The sequence below is a fragment of the Hordeum vulgare genome, chromosome 3H (assembly GCF_904849725.1).
Source record: "Hordeum vulgare subsp. vulgare chromosome 3H, MorexV3_pseudomolecules_assembly, whole genome shotgun sequence".
NCBI lineage: Eukaryota > Viridiplantae > Streptophyta > Magnoliopsida > Poales > Poaceae > Hordeum > Hordeum vulgare.
Genome location: NC_058520.1, coordinates 96,341,285 through 96,363,391, shown reverse-complemented (window position 1 = coordinate 96,363,391; position 22,107 = coordinate 96,341,285). Strand labels below are relative to the sequence as shown.

Genomic DNA, 22,107 nt, shown 5'->3' with positions numbered 1-22,107 from the left:
GCCATCATGTCCGTCGACACGCTGCTCCGGCAGCCGCAGGCCGACCGCGACGTCGACAACGTCCACACCAAGCTCCCGAGCTGTTCTCCGGTGTCTTCGATGGCTCGTCCCCAGCGAGTTCGACGGCCACAAGATTGAGTCCAGCAAGACACACGGTGCAGCAATAAACATCATGCAGTGAATGCGTCGTGGAAAATGGAAACGCCCGTAGCATGCAAGACCTATCTTAACTCTTGCTTAATTACCTCTAATTCATATCTCTTGCATGTAGATCGTGTGTCATACGTGAGTAACTCCTCCATCAATGCATAGTAACGTCTTCTCCATCAACCAAGCGGAGTCCTTCAAACTAGCTGGCGACCCGGCACCCCGGAGCAACGAAGCGTAGCAGCCGGCAGCGCTACTCCTTCCATCGGGGTGTATTGCTGAGCATGACGCACTCGACGACTTCTCCCTCCAGACACACAACATCTATTTTTCCCATCCAACTGCTCGACGGTAGCCTCTACGACATGCTGGACATGCCCCCACATGCAGTGGCTCTTTCAATAAGCAACACGATGGCGTTCCCCCATCGGCAACGATTGTTGGGCAGATGGAGCGGTTCTTTGGTTCAGCGACCGATTCAGATGGACTGGGACTTCTACATTCACTCGGACAATTCACATGGCGAATTTTCACTTGGGCCAACTTCGGCATGGAGACACTCAGTTAAAACACACATCTACATCATGTGACATCCACTCGGACAATCCGCAGGCACTCGGTCGCCGACACGTCATCTTCACTACTCGTTCGGATGTCCATGACTTCATCAACATGTTCGACTCGGTCGCCCCGCGCCGCCGTTGCTCAGCTCTGAGGCACGTCTTGGACACTTGGCTGTCCCGCGCGCCGTCACTCTGCATCGTCATCACTCGGCAGTTCCGCACATCGCTACCCGGCAAGACTCGTCTACCTCACTCGGATGCCCCACGCATCGCCACTCCGTGTGGCACGTCTTCATCACTCGGACGCCCCGCGCGCCACCGCTCGGCTTAGCTGCGATTCAGTATCGCCTAAGTTAAAACTACTTCGAGTACGGACACGCTCCACACTCGGAAACTTAGCTGCGACTTCGTATCGCCTAAGTTAAAACTACTACGAGTACGAACACGCTCCACACTCGGGAACTTAGCTGTGACTCCGTGTCGCCTAAGTTAAAATTACTCCGAGTACGGACACGCTCCACACTCAGGAACTTAGCTGTGATTCCGTATCGCCTAAGTTAAAACAACTTCAAGTACGGACACGCTCCACACTCGGGAACTTAGTTGCGACTCCGTATCACCTAAGTTAAAACTACTACGAGTACGGACACGCTCCACACTCGGGAACTTAGCTGTGACTCTGTGTCGCCTAAGTTAAAATTACTCTGAGCACAGACACGCTCCACACTCAGGAACTTAGCTGCGATTCCGTATCGCCTAAGTTAAAACAGCTCCGAGTACGGACACGCTCCACACTCGGGGGCTTAGCTGCGACTCCGTATCGCCTAAGTTAAAACAACTCCGAGTACGGACACGCTCCACACTCGGGGGCTTAGCTGCGACTCCGTATCGCTTAAGTTAAAAACTACTCCGAGTACGGACACGCTCCACACTCGGGGGCTTAGCTACAACTCCGTATCGCCTAAGTGAAAACTATTCCAAGTACGAACACGCTTCATACTCGAGAACTTAGCTGCGAGTCTGTATCGCCTAAGTTAATAACGACTCTGAGTGCGGACATGCTCCACACTCAGAGACTTAGCTGCGACTCTGTATCGCCTAAGTTAAAAACTACTCTGAGTGCGGATATGCTCCACACTCGGGGACTTAGCTGCGACTCTGTATCGCCTAAGTTAAAAACTACTCCGGGTACAGATACACTCCACACTAAGGAACTTAGTTGCGACCCCGTATCGCCTAAGTTAAAAAATACACTCGGAGACTTGACTTTGATCCAGAAATCATATAATGCAGATTCAACAAACATTCAACATGACAAGCACTGGAAATCTTAAACCCTCTGCCAGACTCATCTAGTCCGACAGAGGCTCGGGGACTACACCAAGTGGGTGCACTAAGCGTGCCCCCATAGGAAGAGAAATACAAAAAAAAACATTCTGCTTGGTCAGGTCCAGCAACAACATTCAAGTTCAATAGATTCAACAGACTCCAACCGACTACCAACAATCAGTTAGAGTCTCAAGATCATGTTGGTCACTCGGATCTACTTCAGTTCTCAAGTTCACTCGAACATACTACTCAGCAGAATCGATCAGGGCGAATGATGGATACTTCAATCGACACACAGTTCTGTAAGGCCCTGAAGCACGTTCAAGTTCGGTCTGCTGCTACAAGATTTACATTGGCACCTTCATCACTCGGACCCTGATCCATTCGGGGGCTAATGACGGGGATACAACCCTAGGGTAGGGTCATAGGCCTGACCTATATGTCCTACCCAAGGGCACCTCATTATTAGGACTACAAGGGAAATTCTGGCTGGATCGCGACAACATCTAATCCACTCTGTATGGATCCACTCGGACAAGTACACACTATCCACTCAGACGACGGTAAACCACTCGGCCATATGTCTCACTCGGATATGCGAAGACCAACAGGGTAGTCGAAGCATCATACTCATAGTGGAGGTTTCATAGTGGGTTGTCATCATGGCACTAATGCTCCATCTTGTAACATAGGAGGTGAGGGGGTGACGCACTCTATATAAGCCACCCCCACCACATAGCCAAGGGGATAGTTTTCTTCTCCCTCGGCAGGCTCATTCTTTCCCTCGAGCTCTGGCTCTCTCTACACCATGTAACTCATCTCCATGACAGATAAAACAAAGCCTCTCCGGAGCATGAGACGTAGGGTTGTTATCTCCACTGTGAGAGGCCCGAACTCGCTAAAACCACCGTGTCACCCATGTGCATCTTGATAGATCATGCTCCGTTATCCTACCCCCTTTCTATTGTCGGAATCGTTACCACGACATTGGGAAAATGACTTCTTTAAGCATCTTAATAGAGGTGTGGTGATCATCATTTTTAGTGGGGATAGCTTCTACCCACTTAGTAACGTAATCCACAGCAACTAAGATGTGAGTGTACACATTGGAACTCGGGAAAGGTCCCATATAATCAAAGCCCCAGACATCAAATGGTTCAATGACAAGTGAATAGTTCATAGGCATTTCCTGAAGCTTACTGATATTCCCTATTCTTTGGCATTCGTCACAAGACAAGACAAACTTACGGGCATCCTTGAAGAGAGTGGGCCAATAGAAACCTGATTGCAATACCTTATGGGCAGTTCTATCTCCAGCGTGGTGTCCTCCGTAGGCTTCGGAATGACACTTCTGCAAGATATGTCCCCGTTCATGTTCAGGCACACAACGTCTAATAACACCATCTACTCCTTCCTTATAAAGGTGAGGATCATCCCAAAAGTAGTGTCTCAAATCAAAGAAGAATTTCTTCTTTTGCTGATAGGTGAAACTTGGTGGTATGTATTTGGCTACGATATAATTTGCATAATCGGCATACCACGGTGCACTATGTGAAGTGCGGATGACATTCAATTGCTCGTCAGGAAAGCTGTCATCAATAGGTAGTGGGTCATCAAGGACATTCTCTAGCCTGGACAAGTTATCTGCTACAGGGTTATCAGCACCCTTTCGGTCAACAACGTGCAAATCAAATTCCTGTAGCAGGAGAACCCATCTGATTAGCCTAGGCTTAGCGTCCTTCTTCTCCATAAGGTACTTAATAGCAGCATGATCAGAGTGAATAGTGACTTTGGAGTCAACTATATAAGATTTGAACTTTTCACATGCAAACACGACTGCTAAAAACTCTTTTTCCGTAGTGGCATGGTTTATTTGGGCACTGTCTAGAGTTTTACTAGCGTAGTGAATAACATTCAACTTCTTGTCAACTCTTTGTCCTAAAACAGCACCAACAGCATAATCACTAGCGTCGCACATGATTTCAAAGGGCAAGTTCTAGTCAGGTGGTTGAACAATAGGTGCGGTTATCAAAGCCTTCTTAAGTATTTCGAAAGCTTCCTCACAATCCTCATCAAAAACAAAAGGAACATCCTTCTGCAAGAGGTTGGTAAGAGGCCTAGAAATCTTAGATAAGTCTTTAATGAACCTTCTATAGAAACCAGCATGACCTAGGAAACTTCGTATACCTCTGATATTTGTGGGGCAAGGCATTTTCTCAATTGCATCAACCTTAGCCTTATCAACTTCAATGCCTCTTTCAGAGATTTTGTGTCCTAAGAAGATACCTTCATTAACCATAAAGTGGCACTTCTCCCAATTCAAGACGAGGTTGGTATCTTCGCATCTCTGTAAGACTTGATCAAGGTTGCTGAGGCAATCATCAAAGGAAGACCCATAAACGGAGAAGTCATCCATGAAAACCTCGACAATCTTTTCACAAAAGTCAGAGAATATAGCCATCATATATCTTTGAAAGGTGGCAGGTGCATTGCATAAGCCAAAAGGCATACGTCTATAAGCAAAGGTACCGAAGGGGCGGGTGAAAGTAGTTTTCTCCTGATCAGATTGTGCAACAGGTATTTGCGAGAAACCTGAATAACCCTCTAGAAAGCAGAAGTGTGTGTGTTTTGATAGCCTTTCTAGCATTTGGTTGATAAACGACAAAGGATAATGATCTTTCCTGGTTGCCTTGTTCAGTTTCCGGAAGTCTATCACCATCCTATAGCCAGTAATAATCCTTTGTGGGATTAGTTCATCCTGATCATTAGGAACGACGGTGATACCTCCCATCTTAGGTACGCAATGTACTGGACTTACCCAATCACTATGAGCAACAGGATAAATGATTCCTGCTTCCAGAAGCTTTAATATTTCTTTTCTAACGACCTCTTTCATCTTAGGATTCAATCTCCTTTGATGATCAGCAACTGGTTTGAAGTCAGGATCAGTTTTAATCTTGTGCTGGCATAGAGTAGGACTAATACCCTTAAGATCATCAAGAGTATATCCAATAGCAGCACGGTGCTTCCTCAGAGTTTTTAGTAACTTCTTCTCTTCATGCTCTAGGAGGAGAGCACTAATAATAACAGGATATATCTCCTTCTCATCAAGATAGGCATACTTAAGAGTATCAGGCAACTGTTTAAGCTCGAACACAGGATCACCCTTTGGTGGGGGAGGATCCCCAAGCAGTTCAACAGGCAGATTATTCTTGAGAATAGGATATTGTTCTATGACAATTTTATCTATCTCATCTCTTTCCTCCATATGCATATCATTTTCATGCTCAAGCAGATATTGCTCTAAAGGATCCGTAGGCGGCACGACAATAGAGGCAAGAGCAATGATTTCATCCCTACCAGACGACTCTTTTTCATGGGGTTGTCTTCCAAACTTGGAGAAGTTAAATTCATGAGACACACCCTCGAAACTAACTGTGACAGTCTGCTTAATGCAATCAATGTGAGCATTGACAGTGTTGAGAAAGGGTCTACCAAATATGATGGGACAAAAGCTATCTTGTGCAGTACCAAGGACGAGGAAATCAGTAGGATACTTCGTCTTACCACACAAGACTTCTACGTCTCTCACAATTCCCAGAGGGCAGATAGTGTCTCTATTAGCCAGCGTAATAGTGACATCAATGGGTTCTAACTCAGCAGGTGCAATCTCATCTTTGATTTAATCATATAGAGAATGGGGTATTGCACTAACACTAGCTCTCATGTCACATAAACCATGGTAACAGTGATCTCCTATCTTGACAGAGACAATGGGCAGGCCAACTACAGGTCTGTATTTGTCTTTCGCGTGAGGTTTAGCAATTCTAGCGGAGTCCTCATAGAATTTGATAACATACCCATCTATGTCTTAGGCTAAGAGTTCTTTGATAATAGCAACACTAGGTTCAACTCTAATCTCCTCAGGGGGTGCAAGTGGTCTAATGTAACCCCTACGTATCACAGTTGGAGCTTTAGAATAATCCTTTATCCTAGCAGGGTATGGTGGTTTCTCAGTGTAAGCACAAGGAACAACAAGATCACTAAAAGCAATGACTTTCTCCTCAACTAGATTGGTTTTGGCTATGTTGCTTTCTACAGGAGGATGATATTTGAACCACTTCTCTTTGGGAAGATTAACATGAGCAGCAAAAGATTCACATAGAGAAGCTACTATCTCAGAGTCAAGTCCATACTTAGCGCTAAAATCTCTAGAAGTGTTTGTCTCAACAAAATACTTAACACAATCAAACTGGAAATTCATACCTGACTCCTTACCTTCCTCCAGCTCCCAATCTTCAGAGTTGCATTTGATTCTTTCCAATAAATTCCACTTGTGGTCAATATCCTTCTTCATAAAAGAACCGGTACAAGAAGTGTCAAGCATGGTACGATCTTCATGAGAAAGCCGAGCATAACAGTTTTGAGTGATGATTTCTCTCGAGAGCTCATGATTGGGGCATGAATATAGCATTGATTTAAGCATCCCCCAAGCTTGAGCTATGCTTTCCCTGTCACGAGGCCAAAAGTTATAAATAAAGTTCTGATCACGATGTACTAAATGCATAGGATAAAACTTTTGATGAAATTCCAATTTCAACCGATTGTAGTCCCATGATCCAGTATCATCACATAGCCTATACCATGTCAACGCCTTATCCTTCAAAGATAAAGGAAAAACTTTCTTATTTACCTCATACTCAGGCAAACCTGCAAGCTTAAATAAACCATAAACTTCATCTACATAGATTAGATGCAAGTCTGGATGTGAAGATCCATCTCCTGTAAAAGGATTAGCCAGCAGTTTCTCAAGCATACCCGAAGGAATTTCATAAAAGATATTTTTGGTAGGTACCTCAGGTTGAGGAACAACTCCTCGTGCTTCCGTTCGTGGTGAAGATACCCCGAACAAACTCCTCAAAGGAACAGTTTCCATAGTGACAAGTGACAATAAATTTCAGCACAGTATATAAATGTTTCCTTACCAATTTCCACTTACCAAAGGCGCTTCACTCCCCGGCAACGGCGCGAGTAAAGAGTATTGATGACCCACAAGTATAGGGGATAAATCGTAGTCCTTTCGATAAGTAAGAGTGTTGAACCCAACGAGGAGCAGAAGGCTCTGATAAACGGTTTTCAGCAAGGTAATAACTGCAAGCACTGAAAGTAGCGATAATAAGTGATGGTGTAGCGAGGTGAAACGTAGCAAGCAAAAAGTAACAAGTAACAAGTAGTAGCAACGGTGCAACAAGTGGCCCAATCCCTTTTGCAGCAAGGGACAAGCCTGAACAAAGTCTTATAGGAGGAAAAACGCTCCCGAGGACACACGAGAATTTCTGTCATGCTAGTTTCATCATGTTCATATGATTCGCGTTTGTTACTTTGATAGTTTGATATGTGGGTGGACCGGCGCTTGGGTACTGCCCTTACTTGGACAAGCATCCCACTTATGATTAACCTCTCTTGCAAGCATCCGCAACTACAAAAGAAGAATTAAGATAACGTCTAACCATAGCATTAAACTAGTGGATCCAAATCAGCCCCTTATGACGCAACGCATAGACTGGGGTTTAAGCTTCTGTCACTCCAGCAACCCATCATCTACTTACTACTCCCCAATGCCTTCCTCTAGGCCCAAATATGGTGAAGTGTTATGTAGTCGACGTTCACATAACACCACTAGAGGAAAAGACAACATACAACATATCAAAATACCGAACGAATATCAAATTCGCATGACTATTATCAGCACGACTTATCCCATGTCCTCACGAACAAAAGTACTACTCACAAAGCATAATCATAATCATGATCAGAGGTGTAATGAATAGCATCAAGGATCTGAACATAAACTCTTCCACCAAATAATCCAACTAGCATCAACTACAAAGAGTAATCAACACTACTAGTGACCTTACAAGTACCAATCGGAGTCATGAGACGGAGATTTGTTACAAGAGATGAACTAGGGATTGGAGAGGAGATGGTGGTGATGAAGATGCCTCCCCTCCGACGAGAGGAGTGTTGGTGATAACGATGGCGATGATTTCCCCCTCCGGGAGGGAAGTTTCCCCGGGAGGATCGTCCTGGCGGAGCTCTAGATTGGATCTGCTCAAGTTCCGCCTCGTGGCGGCGGTGAAACCACGAAAAAGCTCCCGATTGATTTTTTCTGGACCAAAACCCTTCATATAGAAAAAGAGGGGGGCTAGTGGGCCGTCAGGGAGCCCACAAGCTTGCCCTCCGCCACCAGGGGGTGGCGGTGGCAAGGCTTGTGGCGCCCTGGCAGCCCCCCTCCGGTACTTCTTTCGCCCAATATTTTTTATATAATCCCAAAAAATTCCACGTAACTTTTCAGGGCATTTGGAGATGTGCAGAATAGTGGACTAAGATTTGCTCCTTTTCCAGTCCAGAATTCCAGCTGCCTGAATTCTCCCTCTTCAAATAAACCTTGCAAAATAAGAGAGAAAAGGCATAAATATGGTACCACAAAGTAATATAACAGCCCAAAAAGCAATAAATATCAACATGAAAGCATGATGCAAAATGGACGTATCAAGCAGCAACCACCAATGTCGTGGAGCTGGCGGAGATGAATCAGAAGCTCAAGAGCTCCAAGGAGGAGCTCGACCTTCTCAACAAGCGGTTTGACAACGCGCAAGGTAAGTCTGAACTAGACTACTTAATACCGTTATTTTCCTCATTAAGTGAGGTATTTTGGGTTTTATCCTTAAGCGCGGGGTGCTTATTACAACTGCAGTTGTCGCCGCGGAGGTTGAGAACCTCAAGGCCGAGCTGAAGAAGGCGAGGCAAGAGGCTGCCGGACAGAAGTCAACGATTAAATGAGCGGCCGCCGAACTGATGTCGGTAAAGACCGCAAGTGATAAGCACGAGGCCAGGGTGGCCAACGTGCAACATGAGCTCAAGGATGCCATTACTAAATGTGAGGCCCTTGAGCTAATAAGGATCAGGCCTCAGAGCTGACCTCGTTAACCTCGGCGATCTAGGAAGCGCGGGTGATGGCACAAGGCTACCAGAAGGAGCTCCAAAAATGCAGCCATTACAATAATATTGCTCAACTCGGTGGAACTGAAGTAAAAACTCGGTTACACCGACTAGTGCAAAATGCAACAACTTTAATCGTTTCGGCGAGACCAATATATAAATCTTGATGAGTCCGATTTTGGCTGGCTAGGCAGTTACACAGACTCGGTAGCACCGATTTGTAAAACTCAGAGATTTTGACTTTTAGTAGATGGATACAAGGGAGTTGGTCCCTTTTTTGGCGGGACCGAAATAGAACTTGGTGTCATCGAGAGGTTAGGGTTGGATCTAGATTATGTCTAGGGTAAAACTCGGTAGAGTCAAATTTGGAAACTTGGTGGGAGAGTTTGGACATAATATTTTTGTGGGAGAATTTATGAGGGTTTTTGGTGTCTAACTCTAAGCACTTGAGCAACCAGATCATCATAGATACCTCATCCCCTTTAATAGTATCGACTTTCCTATGGACTCAAATGTGATTTCTCACAAAATGCAAAATGCACATTCTCAGCCACTATAATCTTTTGGACTTAATCTGAAACACTAGGCAAACCATTAGTCCAAGAGATAATGTATGTTGTCAGGAATTATCAAAACCACAAAGGGAGCATATGTGCTTTCAACTATGTTGCATCTCCCCTCCTCTTCGAGGAAAATCCCAACGCAGTTTACATAGTTGCATATAATCTTTTTTATAAGCGAAAAATCAATTTGCTGGCATTGGGCCAACAAGGCACGCTAGTGGTAACGTACACTTACTGTTAGCGTTGGCCACGTGGCACACCATCAATATCTAAAATAGCGCCGAGATGTGCTCCAACGCCAACAATAAATTTTGTCACTGGCGTCATATTGGTGGTGCTAGGGACCCGGGTGAGCAAGACACTTTATCCTACGTCATAGCTAGGATTTTCTACACTACTTCATCCCACTTCATCACCCCACTAATTATTTATCTTAACATACATGGGGATTGCTATTTATATTCTCTTCAACATGCCCACATCCCAACTTAAATCGTTTAATTTATATTTCTCTCTACATGCATGAAAAATACCACTTATATTCCACATATAGTTACAACTATATAACAATCAAATACAATATATTATATCTATTTTAATTTTCATTTAAAGTTCAATAAAAAGTATTGCAATCAATCATTGCAACAATGTATGGGGTATCATCTAGTTTAACGAAAACTAAGCATGATGAGCTTACTAAAAGTTGTTGGTCTAAAAAGTCATTGATAGTTTTCCTGTTGGTTAGAAGCTACACTATACATGAAAATTACATCAAGTTACAACCCATGAAATCTTATGAAAGCCAAAAACAATCTACTTCTTGACATGCACTGGATGTCCAAGGCTTAGTGGCCAAATAAGTTGTTTTAGTGATTTATTATAGAAAGTAGCTTACAACTTTGCAAAAGCTAGTAAAAAGGCACAAGAGGTCCACTCATGGTCTTATCGTCAACAAGAAAGGTGAGTCATGTGGTATAGGGGGGAGCTCCCTTCAAGATGTTTTGAAGGTTACTCAATCAAGTCATTACAAGGGACCATAATAATAAAAAGGTTCAAATGAGATGCTAAAGACACACTCATTAGAGGATCCGCATATGATAAAGGACATGGTGCTAAGATTGATGGAGGACTGGAACACTATCCATGATGACACTCACTCACTGAAGGTCTGAGTTGCTGAGAGTTGGTGGCCGTCGGATGGAGGATGGATTAAAGCAAAGATAGATGGTGCCATGTCAAAGGCGAGTGACTTCGGTGGTGGAGGGGCCGTCCCGAGATGCCATCATGGAGCTTCCGAGCGGGAGCATGCCACCCCTTCATTATAGATCTTGCTAGTGGACGTCATGGCGTGCAAACAAACTCTTCAACTAGCAGATGAATGTTGGTTTCGGACCCTGGTACTGAAACAGATGCACATGCTACTGTCTTCAAGATCAACGCAACATAGACGGATCTCCATGCTCATGGCATATGGTGGACGAGGTGAAGGAACTTGCTTCCACGTATCATCGACATGTGTGAGCGCGAAGGTAGCCTCTGAGTGTATTGATACCTTTTTAATAAATTGCAGCAATTCTAACTAAAAAAGGTGCTATATTCTAAAAATGAATAGGAGGGGGGCAAAAGTCTTTCAGCACACTTTGTGCAACATCCTAAGGCACGTCTCGCAAATCTCAATTTTAAAATACCAAGCCAAGGCTATTGTGTGAGACAAACACCCCCCAAGGCTAATAGTTATGCACTTATCTTTTAAATAATTTCACACATTAAGTTTTGGACCGTGCTTCCGATGTGAGATTTTTAAACATGGCAAATTGGATGTTTTATGACTAATTATGTGTTGCGAGCCTAACAAATCCCTTCAAAAGCATGGCAAATCCTGGCATGTCCAGTGTTTTTGTCAGAATTTGCCATGCTTGCTCAAGGGAATTGCTATGCTTACAACATGTAATTGCCATAAAAATGTTTGATTTATATCCTACTTAAAAGTCTGACATCAGATTCTTAGCATTCTGGTAAGTTTTCCTTGCTTCATAGCCATGCTTTAGATGAAAAGCTAGAGCCCAAGGCTAGCTCAGACATTAGGTTTTTGGGCCAGCCCATACCCATACATAGAGTAAAAATATAAGTTACGAGAGGGTAACAACGTCATTTTATTTGTGTACAACAAGTTTATTTATACATTTATTATGCTCATATTTGATAGGGACATAGGCATTGCTGGTTCAATTTTTATATGTGTGCATTTTGTTTCTGTTTACACATTATGAAATTGTATCCCCAAAAGTTAGGGTAACTAAAGGTTAGGTTATCTCCTTTCACCTTTTGTGAGTGAGGTTGTTCCTTTTTTAAAAACTTTTTTATCAAAAATTATAGTGACGTATTCACATAATAAAAATATATTCTGCATTTCTTTGGCGTTGGAAAGATTCTCATCCAACCCGGAACGAAAATTCGCCGTTCACAATAAAGTAAAATAAATTAAAAAAATGGTGATAAACTGAAAATCAGAGATTCCAATTGCGTAGGAGAGATTGACTTCGTGGAAAGTAACTTGGGGAGGCTAGAGATCAAGTTTCAAATTGTTGGATTGGAACCTCTTGATCTTAACACGTGAGTAGGTAGGTGGCTCTCACTCAGAAAAATGGATCTGACAAGTGTAAGTGTGTTCTTAGTGCCTCCTTTGTGAATGAGAGGACATGCACAGGTATATATAGGCATCCCCCAAAATCCAACCGTTGCAACATTATTGGCCAACTCGGTGACACCTAAAGGAATCTCAATGGTACCGAGTTGCACTAAATGCGGCAAATTTTGAATTCTTGGCGAGAACAATATATGAATCTCGGTGGTACCAATACGATGACCTAGACCAGTTTCCAAATCTCGGTGAGACCAATTTCAAACTTGGAAACTCCGATTCTTGAAATCTTCACAACAGGAAGTTGGTCACTGAATCTCGACGACACCAATGTGAAAGTTGGTGGTACCGAGATGGTAGGGTTTGGCATATGATCTGTCAAGTGTAAAATCGGTAGGGCTGAGTGGAAATAGTTGGTGGCATCGATTTTGCTGGTATAGCTTTGGACAGAGGTATTTTATGGGAGAATGGCTGAGTATTTTTGGTGGCTACCTCTAAGCACTTGAGCAACCAATTCATCGTAATACCTCACCCCCTTTTAATAGTATTGTCTTTCCTATGGACTCAAAGTGATTTCTCACAAATGTAAAATGTAGAGTCTTCTTGCTTGAAGCTTGAGCCAATCCTATTCCTTTCCTTGCATCAAGGGGCTTCTCCTCACAATCCTATAGCCAAGGCATCTTTGAACTTTTGTGAAATATACTTGGATAAGATCATTAATCCAATGATGCATATGTTGTGATCAATTATCAAAGCCACATTAGGGAACAATTGTGATTTCAAGGGACCATGATAATAAAAAGGTCCAAATGAGATTCTAAAGACACACTCAAATTAGAAGATACACATATGATAAAGGACATGGTGCTAAGGTTGATCGAGGACTGGAACACTATCCATGATGACACTCACTCACTAAAGGTGTGAGTTGTTGAAGTTGGTGGCCGTTGGATGAAGGATGGATTAAAGCAACATAGACGGTGTCATGTCAAAGGCGAGTGACTTCAGTGGTGGAGGAGCAGTCCTGATAGGCCATCATGGAGCTTTCGGAGAGGGAGCAAGCCACCCCCTTCATTGCAGATCTTGCTAACAGATGTCACATCGTGCAAACACAGTCCTCAACTAGCAGATGAATGTTGGGTATGGACCCTGGTACTGGAAACAAACGCACACACCATTGTCTTCAAGATCAATGCAACAACGAGGGATCTCCGTGCTAACGGCATATGGTGGACGAGGTGAAGGAACTTGGTTCGAGGTATCACCGACATGTGTGATCGCCAAGGTAGCCTCGGAGTGCATTGATACCTTTTAATAAATTGCAGCAATTCCAACTAAAAAAGGTGTTAGATTCTAAAAATGAATAGGACGGGGGCAAAAGTCTTCGAGTGCACTTGTGCAATATCCTAAGGCACGTTTCGCAAATCTCGATTTGAAAATACCAAGCCAAGGCTCGTGCCTCAGACACACACCCACAAAGTCTAGTAGTTATGCACTTATCTTTTATATAATTTCACACAATAAGTTTTGGACCGTGCTTCCGATGTGAGATTTTTAAACATGACAAATTAAATGTTTTTATGGCTAATTATGTGTCACGTGACAATTCATGGCATGTTTAGTGTTTTCATCAAAATTTGCCATGCTTGCTGAAGGTAATTGCTATGCTCACGGCATCTAATTGCCACAAAAATGTTTAATTTATATCATACTTAAAAATCTGACATCAGATTCTTAGCATTCTGGTAAGTTTTCTTGCTTCATGACCATGCTTTAGATGAAAAACTAGAGCCAAGTCTAACTCATATATGAGGCTTTTGGGGTCAGCCCATACATAAAGTAAAAGTTTGAGTTGCGAGAGAGTAATAATGTCACCTTGTTTGTGTACAATAAGTTTATTTATACATTTATTATGCTCATATTTGAAAGAAATATGTGCATTGCTGACTCGATTTTTTTATATGTGCGTTTTATTTTCTATTTAAATATTATGCAACTGTATCCTCAAAAGTTAGGGTAACTAAAGGTTAGGTTATCTTCTTTCACCGAGAATTGTAGTGATGTATTCACAGAATAAAATTATATTCTGCATATCTTTGGCGTAGGAAAGATTCTCATTCAACTGGGAACGAAAATTGGCCGTTCACAATAAAGTGAAACAAATAAAAATGAGAGATTCCAATTGCGTAGCAGGAGGCGGCCGAGCTACAGCCTACAGACACATCGCTTTCCGCTGCCGCCGCCGGGCCGCCTCCTCCAACCTCTCGCGCCTCACCCTCCTCTAAACCCCTGGCTGAACCCTAGCCACCGCCTCCGGGAGCATGCACGCCAGGCTGCTCGGCGCTCCGTCCCGCGCCTCCGCCTCCTCCGCCCCCTCCGCCGGCCGCCACCCGTGCCGCGCGTCCTGGAAGCCGCGGCCGCCAAGCCGGACCTCCGCCTCGCCGCCGCCTCTCTCGCTGTTTCGCGCCGGCGCATCCATGGAGCCCGCTTCGACGGAGGGGTAAGCTATTCGCGGAGTGTCGATTCCTGCCGATTGCCGCCTTTGGTTCCCGCCTGTCGGTGAATTCCTGGCGATTTCCGTCCCCCCTGGGCGTTTTCGCAGAGTTTTCACCTGGTTGGTGTGCGGTGTTTCAGGCAGAGCGACCCGCCTGTGCATGGCGTGGCCGATAGGGTCGTCGGGGTGCTGGGGGGCGGCCAGTTGGGGAAGATGCTCTGCCAGGCGGCGAGTCAGATGGGGATCAAAGTGGCCATCCTGGACCCCCTCAAGGACTGCCCCGCGAACTCCGTCTGTCACGAGCATGTCGTGGGGAGCTTCAGTGATGGTGACGCGGTCCGTGAGTTTGCGAAGAGGTAGGCGAAACTGTGATCCCGCTTGGTTGATTTGAGGGGCTGGCATCCCTGTACATTATCGTTCTCACTTCCCAATCTGCTTCGACAAATCCTTATCGTGGTGTTAGGTGTGATGTTCTAACTGTGGAAATTGAGCATGTGGATGCTGTGACACTTGAGAAGCTTGAAAAACAGGGTGTTGTTTGTGAACCCAAAGCCTCTACCATCATGATTATTCAGGTAATCTTTGCCTACATGTCCAACCGTCTTCCTGTTTTGCCAGTTTTGTACTACAGCATCTAATGGAGTATGTTTGATGTATTGATACTCTATTCTATGACAGGACAAGTACAGGCAGAAAGACCATTTCTCAAAATTTGGAATTCCGTTACCTGACTTTGTTGAAGTAATGCACCATATTTTTTTACTTTTGTGGAATTATTGGGGCTGTAAGTGTTTTGATATAAACTTGCAGTGTTGTTTTGCAGGTAGATACTTTGAGCAGTATAGAGAAAGCTGGGGAAATGTTTGGCTACCCTCTAATGGTAAAAAGCAAAAGATTGGCATATGACGGTCGTGGGAATGCTGTTGCTCACGAAAAAAATGAGCTATCTTCTGTTGTTTCTTGTAAGTCTGATAAGCATTGATTCAGTGCAGCCTTTTCTAATTGAATTCTGAAAATCGGAAGCTGTTCTATGGTTTCCGGAATTAGCTATTAGGCTAGGATTTGAATTTTTAAGCAATTATCTTGAAGGCCATAGTTTTTAACATAGTTTGAGTTGACCCAATCACGTGAAGAAATATCAACTGATGAGGCAATTAATTTTAATTAATATTATTTATTGCTGCAGCGCTGGGTGGGTTTGAACATGGCTTGTATGTTGAGAGGTGGACAACTTTTACAAAGGTTAGTTTTATTTGATTTATTTGTTTAATGAGGAAACTAAATCCCATTAAAATCGGTCCAACCCCCAACTATCTTTTGTTTTTATACCCTGCAGTATTTTATAAGCGTCTGTAAATTATACTCCCTCCGTCTCAAAATAAGTGTCTTAAGTTTAGTACAATTTTGTACTAGAGCTAGTACAAAGTTGAGACAGTTATTTTGGGACAGAGGGAGTACAATTTTTCTCTAATTTGTATCTTTCTGAATGTTTAAAGGGATAAACATTTTGGGTGTCCACTTCACATAGCAAAGGATTCGTAGTTGTCAGTCACCATTGTTCTGTAAATTTTGGCTGCATGTCCATATTAATATTGGTTCTTTGTGCTTGTGCATCTGGCAGTGCCATATGTGCGTGCTTGAGATGAGTACTCCCTCCGTCCGGAAATACTTGTCCTAGAGATGAATGTATCTAGACTTATTTTAGTTATAGATACATCCAATATATCCATTTTTAGGACAAGTATTTCCGGACGGAGGGAGTATATGATAAGTTCTGCAGGTTTATTTGAAGATATTTGTTTGATCTCTTGCACAATTTATTACAAAATACCATGATAGGAGTAACAGAACAGAATAGAACAGAACAGATTGCTTCAGTACCTATCATATTATCTATTATTACAACTTTTGTTGTTTACTTACATATTTCGCTATTTATCTTATTTTCGTTCAGGAGCTTTCTGTAATTGTGGCAAGGAGCAGAGATGGTTGTACGGTTTGTTATCCTGTCGTTGAGACCATTCATAAGTAAGATAGCCCTTTTCTTTTTGATTATCTATTTTAGTGCTTCCTTACTATTATTTTATTGTGCTCTGTTTTCCAAATTCGGTAAATATGAAGCCTTTGTTTGGAACATTCAGGGATAACATCTGTCATGTTGTTGAAGCTCCTGCTGAGATACCCGAGAAAATGAAGAAGTTGGCTACCAGTGTAGCTGAAAGAGCTATCAAGTCCTTAGAAGGTGCTGGTGTTTTTGCCGTTGAACTATTTTTAACAAATGACAATCAGGTTTGTTCGAACATTTATGCACATCTTATATAATTGAATCCTCCTATGGTGGTGTTGTATCTTTCTCACGTTGATAATTTCACTAGGTTTTATTGAACGAAGTAGCCCCTAGGCCTCACAATAGTGGACACCATACAATCGAGGCATGTTACACTTCACAATATGAGCAACATTTACGTGCTATTCTTGGACTTCCTCTTGGTGATACTGCAATGAAAGCACCCGCAGCAATAATGTACAACATCCTGGGCGAGGACGAGGTATATATATTTTGGTTTCGTGTTGATTTGTCCTCCATTTTTTGCTATGTTAAACGCTGATATTTATGTGAATAACTGCTAGATTATTTATAGGTCACCATGTTATTTTACTGGTTAGCTATATAATATTGGGCACCCATTGCCACAGGGTGATTCGGGGTTTGTTTTAGCCCATCAGCTGATTAAGAGGGCGTTAAGCATTCCAGGTGCATCAGTCCACTGGTATGCAAAGCCAGGTTGGTTCAGCCACACACTTAGCTGTTGTTGCAGAAAGTTGCCAATTGTGCTTATTGCCTTCCCATGCCGTGAAATATTATTTATTACCTTCCCATGCCGTGAAATATTATTTAAAGAATTGTTCTTCCAGAGATTCGGAAACAAAGAAAGATGGGTCATGTTACTATTGTGGGGCCTTCTTTGTTCAGTGTAAAAGCACATTTGAACAAGTTGCTGCAAAGAGACACAGATGGCCCACAGAAAGGTTAGATTTATTTATCATACCATTGCTATATCTTCAACTTGCTGTTGGCAGATGTAATGCCTTTAGGTAGTACTGTATGGTTGCACAACTTTTGATTATTCTGTCTGATATCTCTGTTTACCACAGATTTTCGCTGTCTGTATTTATTAAGTGGGGTTCTGGATTTGATTTCCAATTGCCACAAGCACTATTATCCATGAGAGTAGTATATGGTGGCTAGGAATGGATAATGGCCATTCCATATGCACTAACCTGGATGACTTCTAAACTTTATTCGTATGCTTCAACAATATTGAAACAACAGTCTATTAGGATGCCGGAAAGAGAGTATAGGAGGCAGATGAATTTTGAATAATGATGAATAATAACCAGTTTAAAACTAATAATAATACTAAAAAAAAGGGCAGCCCGGTGCATGTAGCTCCCGGTTGCGCAGGGTCCAGGGAAGTGTACTAATAATAATACTACTGGGGCATTATATAACTTGGGGCAAAAATTGTCAATGCATTCAAGTTATCTGTTCTGTCTAAATTCTAGTGACTGAAACTCATTATGCTTTATCCAGTACTCTCTTGGTGTCTTTCTTGCCATGGTGAAATTAATCAGGCTTTTGTTATGCCGCCTGCCAATCACTTTTACTTAATTCTTTGTTTGGTGATAAAAGTCTTTTCATTCTATTAATTCCATTTGCTGAGGTCTAGAATGCTTTGTTAATTCCAGTTAGACCTCGCGCTGCGGTTATAATGGGTTCGGATTCGGATCTTCCCATAATGAAAGATGCTGCAGCAGTACTGGAGAAGTTCAACATACCTTTTGAGGTTTGATTTCTGAAACCTTTCTGTTGACAAGCTATGGGCTGTTGCCATGGCCATCCAGCAGCTTGATGGATTGCTTCGTTTTTTCAGCTTACAGTTGTTTCGGCACATCGTACAGCAGAGAGGATGTACGCTTATGCATCATCTGCTAAGGAAAGGGGCTTAGAGGTCATTATTGCAGGCGCGGGCGGAGCAGCGCACTTACCAGGCAAGTGTCAGTTGGCGGGGAAAAACATGCTCACCATACTGCTTTCTAAACATAAAAATGTTAGTGTGCAATTATGTGCATTCTGGTATACTCGATTCTGTCAAAATGAGTAATGTGGAGGGGCGGTAATGTGATATAGAACGTTTATCGAGTTCATGTTATTATCTATTCTATCGAGTGTCAGCTATAGTATGTCAGAGATTTTGAATAAAGTAGTGTTTCTCACTCAAACGGACACATCATTGGCACTGTTGACGAAGCCCGTATGCCTGAAGGAAGTGTAATGAACGATCTGTTCATAATTTTGCTGCGATTAATTAAGGATAATCTTGTAACTGTTTGTTGCAGGGATGGTGGCTTCATTGACTACTCTTCCTGTAATTGGAGTCCCCATCTCGACGAAGTCATTACAGGGAATGGATTCCCTCCTATCTATTGTGCAGGTGAGGGTTTGAGTCTTCTTTTTAATACCATTGAAAAGCAGAATGGTACTGTGATAAACATCACATAATCATTGATTGTAACTATTCATCAGTGCCCACTCTTCTTGCATCATCAGATGCCTTCTAATTTTCTAATCAATCATTGACTCTTGTGTTCTTTATTTTCACCAACTTTACAGATGCCGAAAGGTATTCCTGTTGCTACTGTTGCAATTGGAAGTGCTGAAAATGCAGGCTTGTTGGCAGTTCGGATGCTTGCCTCAAGGGATCCTGAGTTGTCGGACAGGTATGGTTCGTTTCTGATGCTATTTTCTTGCAAATTTCAAATTCAGCTCTATACACCGCATGTGATTTGTATGGTCAGTCACTGGTTTTGAACTGATAACTGGTGGTTGATGGTAGATGTAGACCCCTGTAATTGGTAAAGTTGCCAACAGAGCTAGTCAATGATGTCAATAAAATGGATCAATTTATTTATAAATAGTAATGAAGACTTTTTACAGTCAGGATTTTTTTGGAATTATTTGAGAATTGAGTCAGTCAAAATCACAAATTGAATTTATGGCTTTCATGTCCAACCCGTTTGGTGTGGTGCGAAGAACAATCCTTGCTTCGAATGCGCTTTGCCGGTAGCATCGGTGAAAGGCTGATATACATATGGTTTGGATCATGTATTTGATTGAAGCGGGAAATCTCCACTAATCTGGTACAACAACTTTGACGCCTATACTCAAGGGCACTCTATAATAATTAACAAGCTAGCTCGGAAGGACTTGTCAAACTAGGGAGGCAGCCACAGCCACAAGACTCATCAACAACTGGCCAGAGTGAGGCCTTGCATAATTGCATGCTGGTCTGCACAGTGGGGATCTGAGTTTGACGTGGATACAGAGGCAGAAGATTCACAGGTTCTTTGATGCCACACTCCATCGCTCGCAGAGGCCAGCGACCAGGGGATTGGGGGGGGGGGGGGGTGTTACTGGAACTGGATGTGATTGAGGGTGAGCAGAGGAGTTGAACTGTTGGTGAGAGCTGGGTTAGTGGAATGTGTTGCAGATGTGGCATATGGGTTATGTTGCTACTGGTCTGACTTGAGCCTAATAAGCAGAGGGTTTTTCATGGATAGCAATGTTTTTCCATCTCCATGGATAACCATTATTGAATTTATTTGCAGTTTTTGTGAAATATTGGACTGGTCCATTGTGTTTGACTGTTTCATGCTACCTGCTTTTGCTGGTGACTTGGTTATTTGCTATTGAACATTTTTTCGGTGAACTATTTAGTTGTGTTTAAAGTTATTGTTTATTTATGGTTCTTTCATTGAAATGACGTTATGTATAACCGTGTTAGTTAACATGAAGGGTGCTACACATTCCCTGACAAAACCTTGTTACATTGATCACTAGGTATAGTTATGTGTGCTTAGGAACTTTTAAGATAGTTGCACTATATTGGTCGGTCTGATTCATATTTATCTCTAGCAGGCTAAATGAATACCAGCAAGATCTGGAAGACAGTGTGTTGGTTAAAGCAAGATTACTCGAGGAATTAGGTTCGGACAAATATCTGAAGCAATATATGAATCCTTGAGCACTGACTCTGTTCTGTTGACATCTTGTAACATCCAATTCTGACAAAAGCAGCAAAGTTTCTTAAAGATAGTTGCACTATACCGTTCCGAGTGCTAATTCTTCATCCGGCCTGCCTGGCTGTTCATCCGGCATATATTGTGCTAATTGTAACTGCCTGCTAAATTGCTCCACTCCAAAATTTTCTCTCTAGTGTGGTCCTAGTAGAGTTTGAGTGAGAGCAGGCTGGAGGAATTTTTTGTTGGAAACTAATATACTTTACACGCTGGGTAATATTTATCTTGGCGAATACGCCTTGTGCCTTGATCCTCATATGGCGGCTACGGTCTACTCTCAGTCACATCTGAGTAAAAACTTTCATGTATGTTTTGAGTAATAATTCGATCACTGTTGTGGTCCTAGTAGACGTGTAACCTAGATGCGCAGCAACTGTGCATTTCACGCAGAAACTTTGGAGAGCAATGTGTTGCGCTCACACACCGTGACTAAATATAGCTTTGCAGATGTGATGATGTTGGGAAAAGGCCATCACGCTCATGGTCTTTTTTTGAGATTAATGACGAGTATGATAGTCGAGATGATCATCTTGGTCGACCTCGCGAGATGTAGAAGGATATGAAAACTTTTGCGCTTTTACACTTAATAACCTTTCTGCTTTCCAACCACCAGTTACATTCAGAGACACACTCATAATGATTATCTGAATAGGATTTGATGTCGTGATGGGCAGAGTTCGACCCATCCCCAGGAAAGGTGTGAGCTAACTCTCACTACCCATCGTACATCATAACATATACTCATGTGGGTTAAAAACGGTGACAGTTACGATAGTTAACAATTTTCTTTTGAGGGAATCTATAGGTTTGATTTCGTTTATACTAGTATGAACTTTGTTTTCGTATGAACTCCGGCGATGTAACATGTGACGCGAACTGCTAGTTTAGATTATTCGTATGCATTTGCGTTTGTTTACGGGATCTGTTCTTACTCGATGTCCATGATACTGTATATTTATGTTTATGAGATACGTATTTTGTAGGACGGTGGTTTACAGAGTTAGAGATGCTCTAATATCTTCATCGAATCATCGGGCTTGGCTTCACGTGCATTGCAGATCTGCACCGACTTCGGTTTTGGCCTTGTACAACTTAGCCATTTGACATGATGCTAGGGCCAGGATCTGTGATGCGCATGCAATGCAAGGTTCATGCCACTAGGCTTGATGGGCGCGCAAGATCTATGCCACCAGCCTAGGTTCTTTCATTCTCATAGTTAGTTGAGGT

General features: G+C 42.7%; 1 protein-coding gene across 3 annotated transcripts; it reads left to right on the top strand.

Moving 5' to 3' along the window:
* The first annotated feature begins 14,397 nt into the window (after positions 1-14,397).
* On the top strand, positions 14,398-21,136 carry LOC123443117 (phosphoribosylaminoimidazole carboxylase, chloroplastic-like). Of its 3 annotated transcripts, none has more exons than XM_045119381.1 (16): positions 14,398-14,745; positions 14,880-15,095; positions 15,203-15,314; positions 15,418-15,480; positions 15,563-15,701; positions 15,926-15,981; positions 16,694-16,767; positions 16,881-17,028; positions 17,115-17,288; positions 17,437-17,524; positions 17,656-17,769; positions 18,490-18,587; positions 18,675-18,792; positions 19,141-19,235; positions 19,415-19,521; positions 20,720-21,136. In XM_045119381.1, exons 1-16 carry the CDS (start codon positions 14,567-14,569, stop codon positions 20,823-20,825), a joined length of 1,887 nt encoding a protein of 628 aa, XP_044975316.1. In that variant the 5' UTR covers positions 14,398-14,566; the 3' UTR covers positions 20,826-21,136. The 3 variants fall into 3 exon arrangements, with proteins under 3 accessions (XP_044975316.1, XP_044975315.1, XP_044975317.1); XM_045119380.1 differs by having other exon boundaries at positions 20,717-21,136; XM_045119382.1 differs by lacking the exon at positions 20,720-21,136 and adding an exon at positions 20,586-20,647.
* Positions 21,137-22,107: the final 971 nt, after the last annotated feature.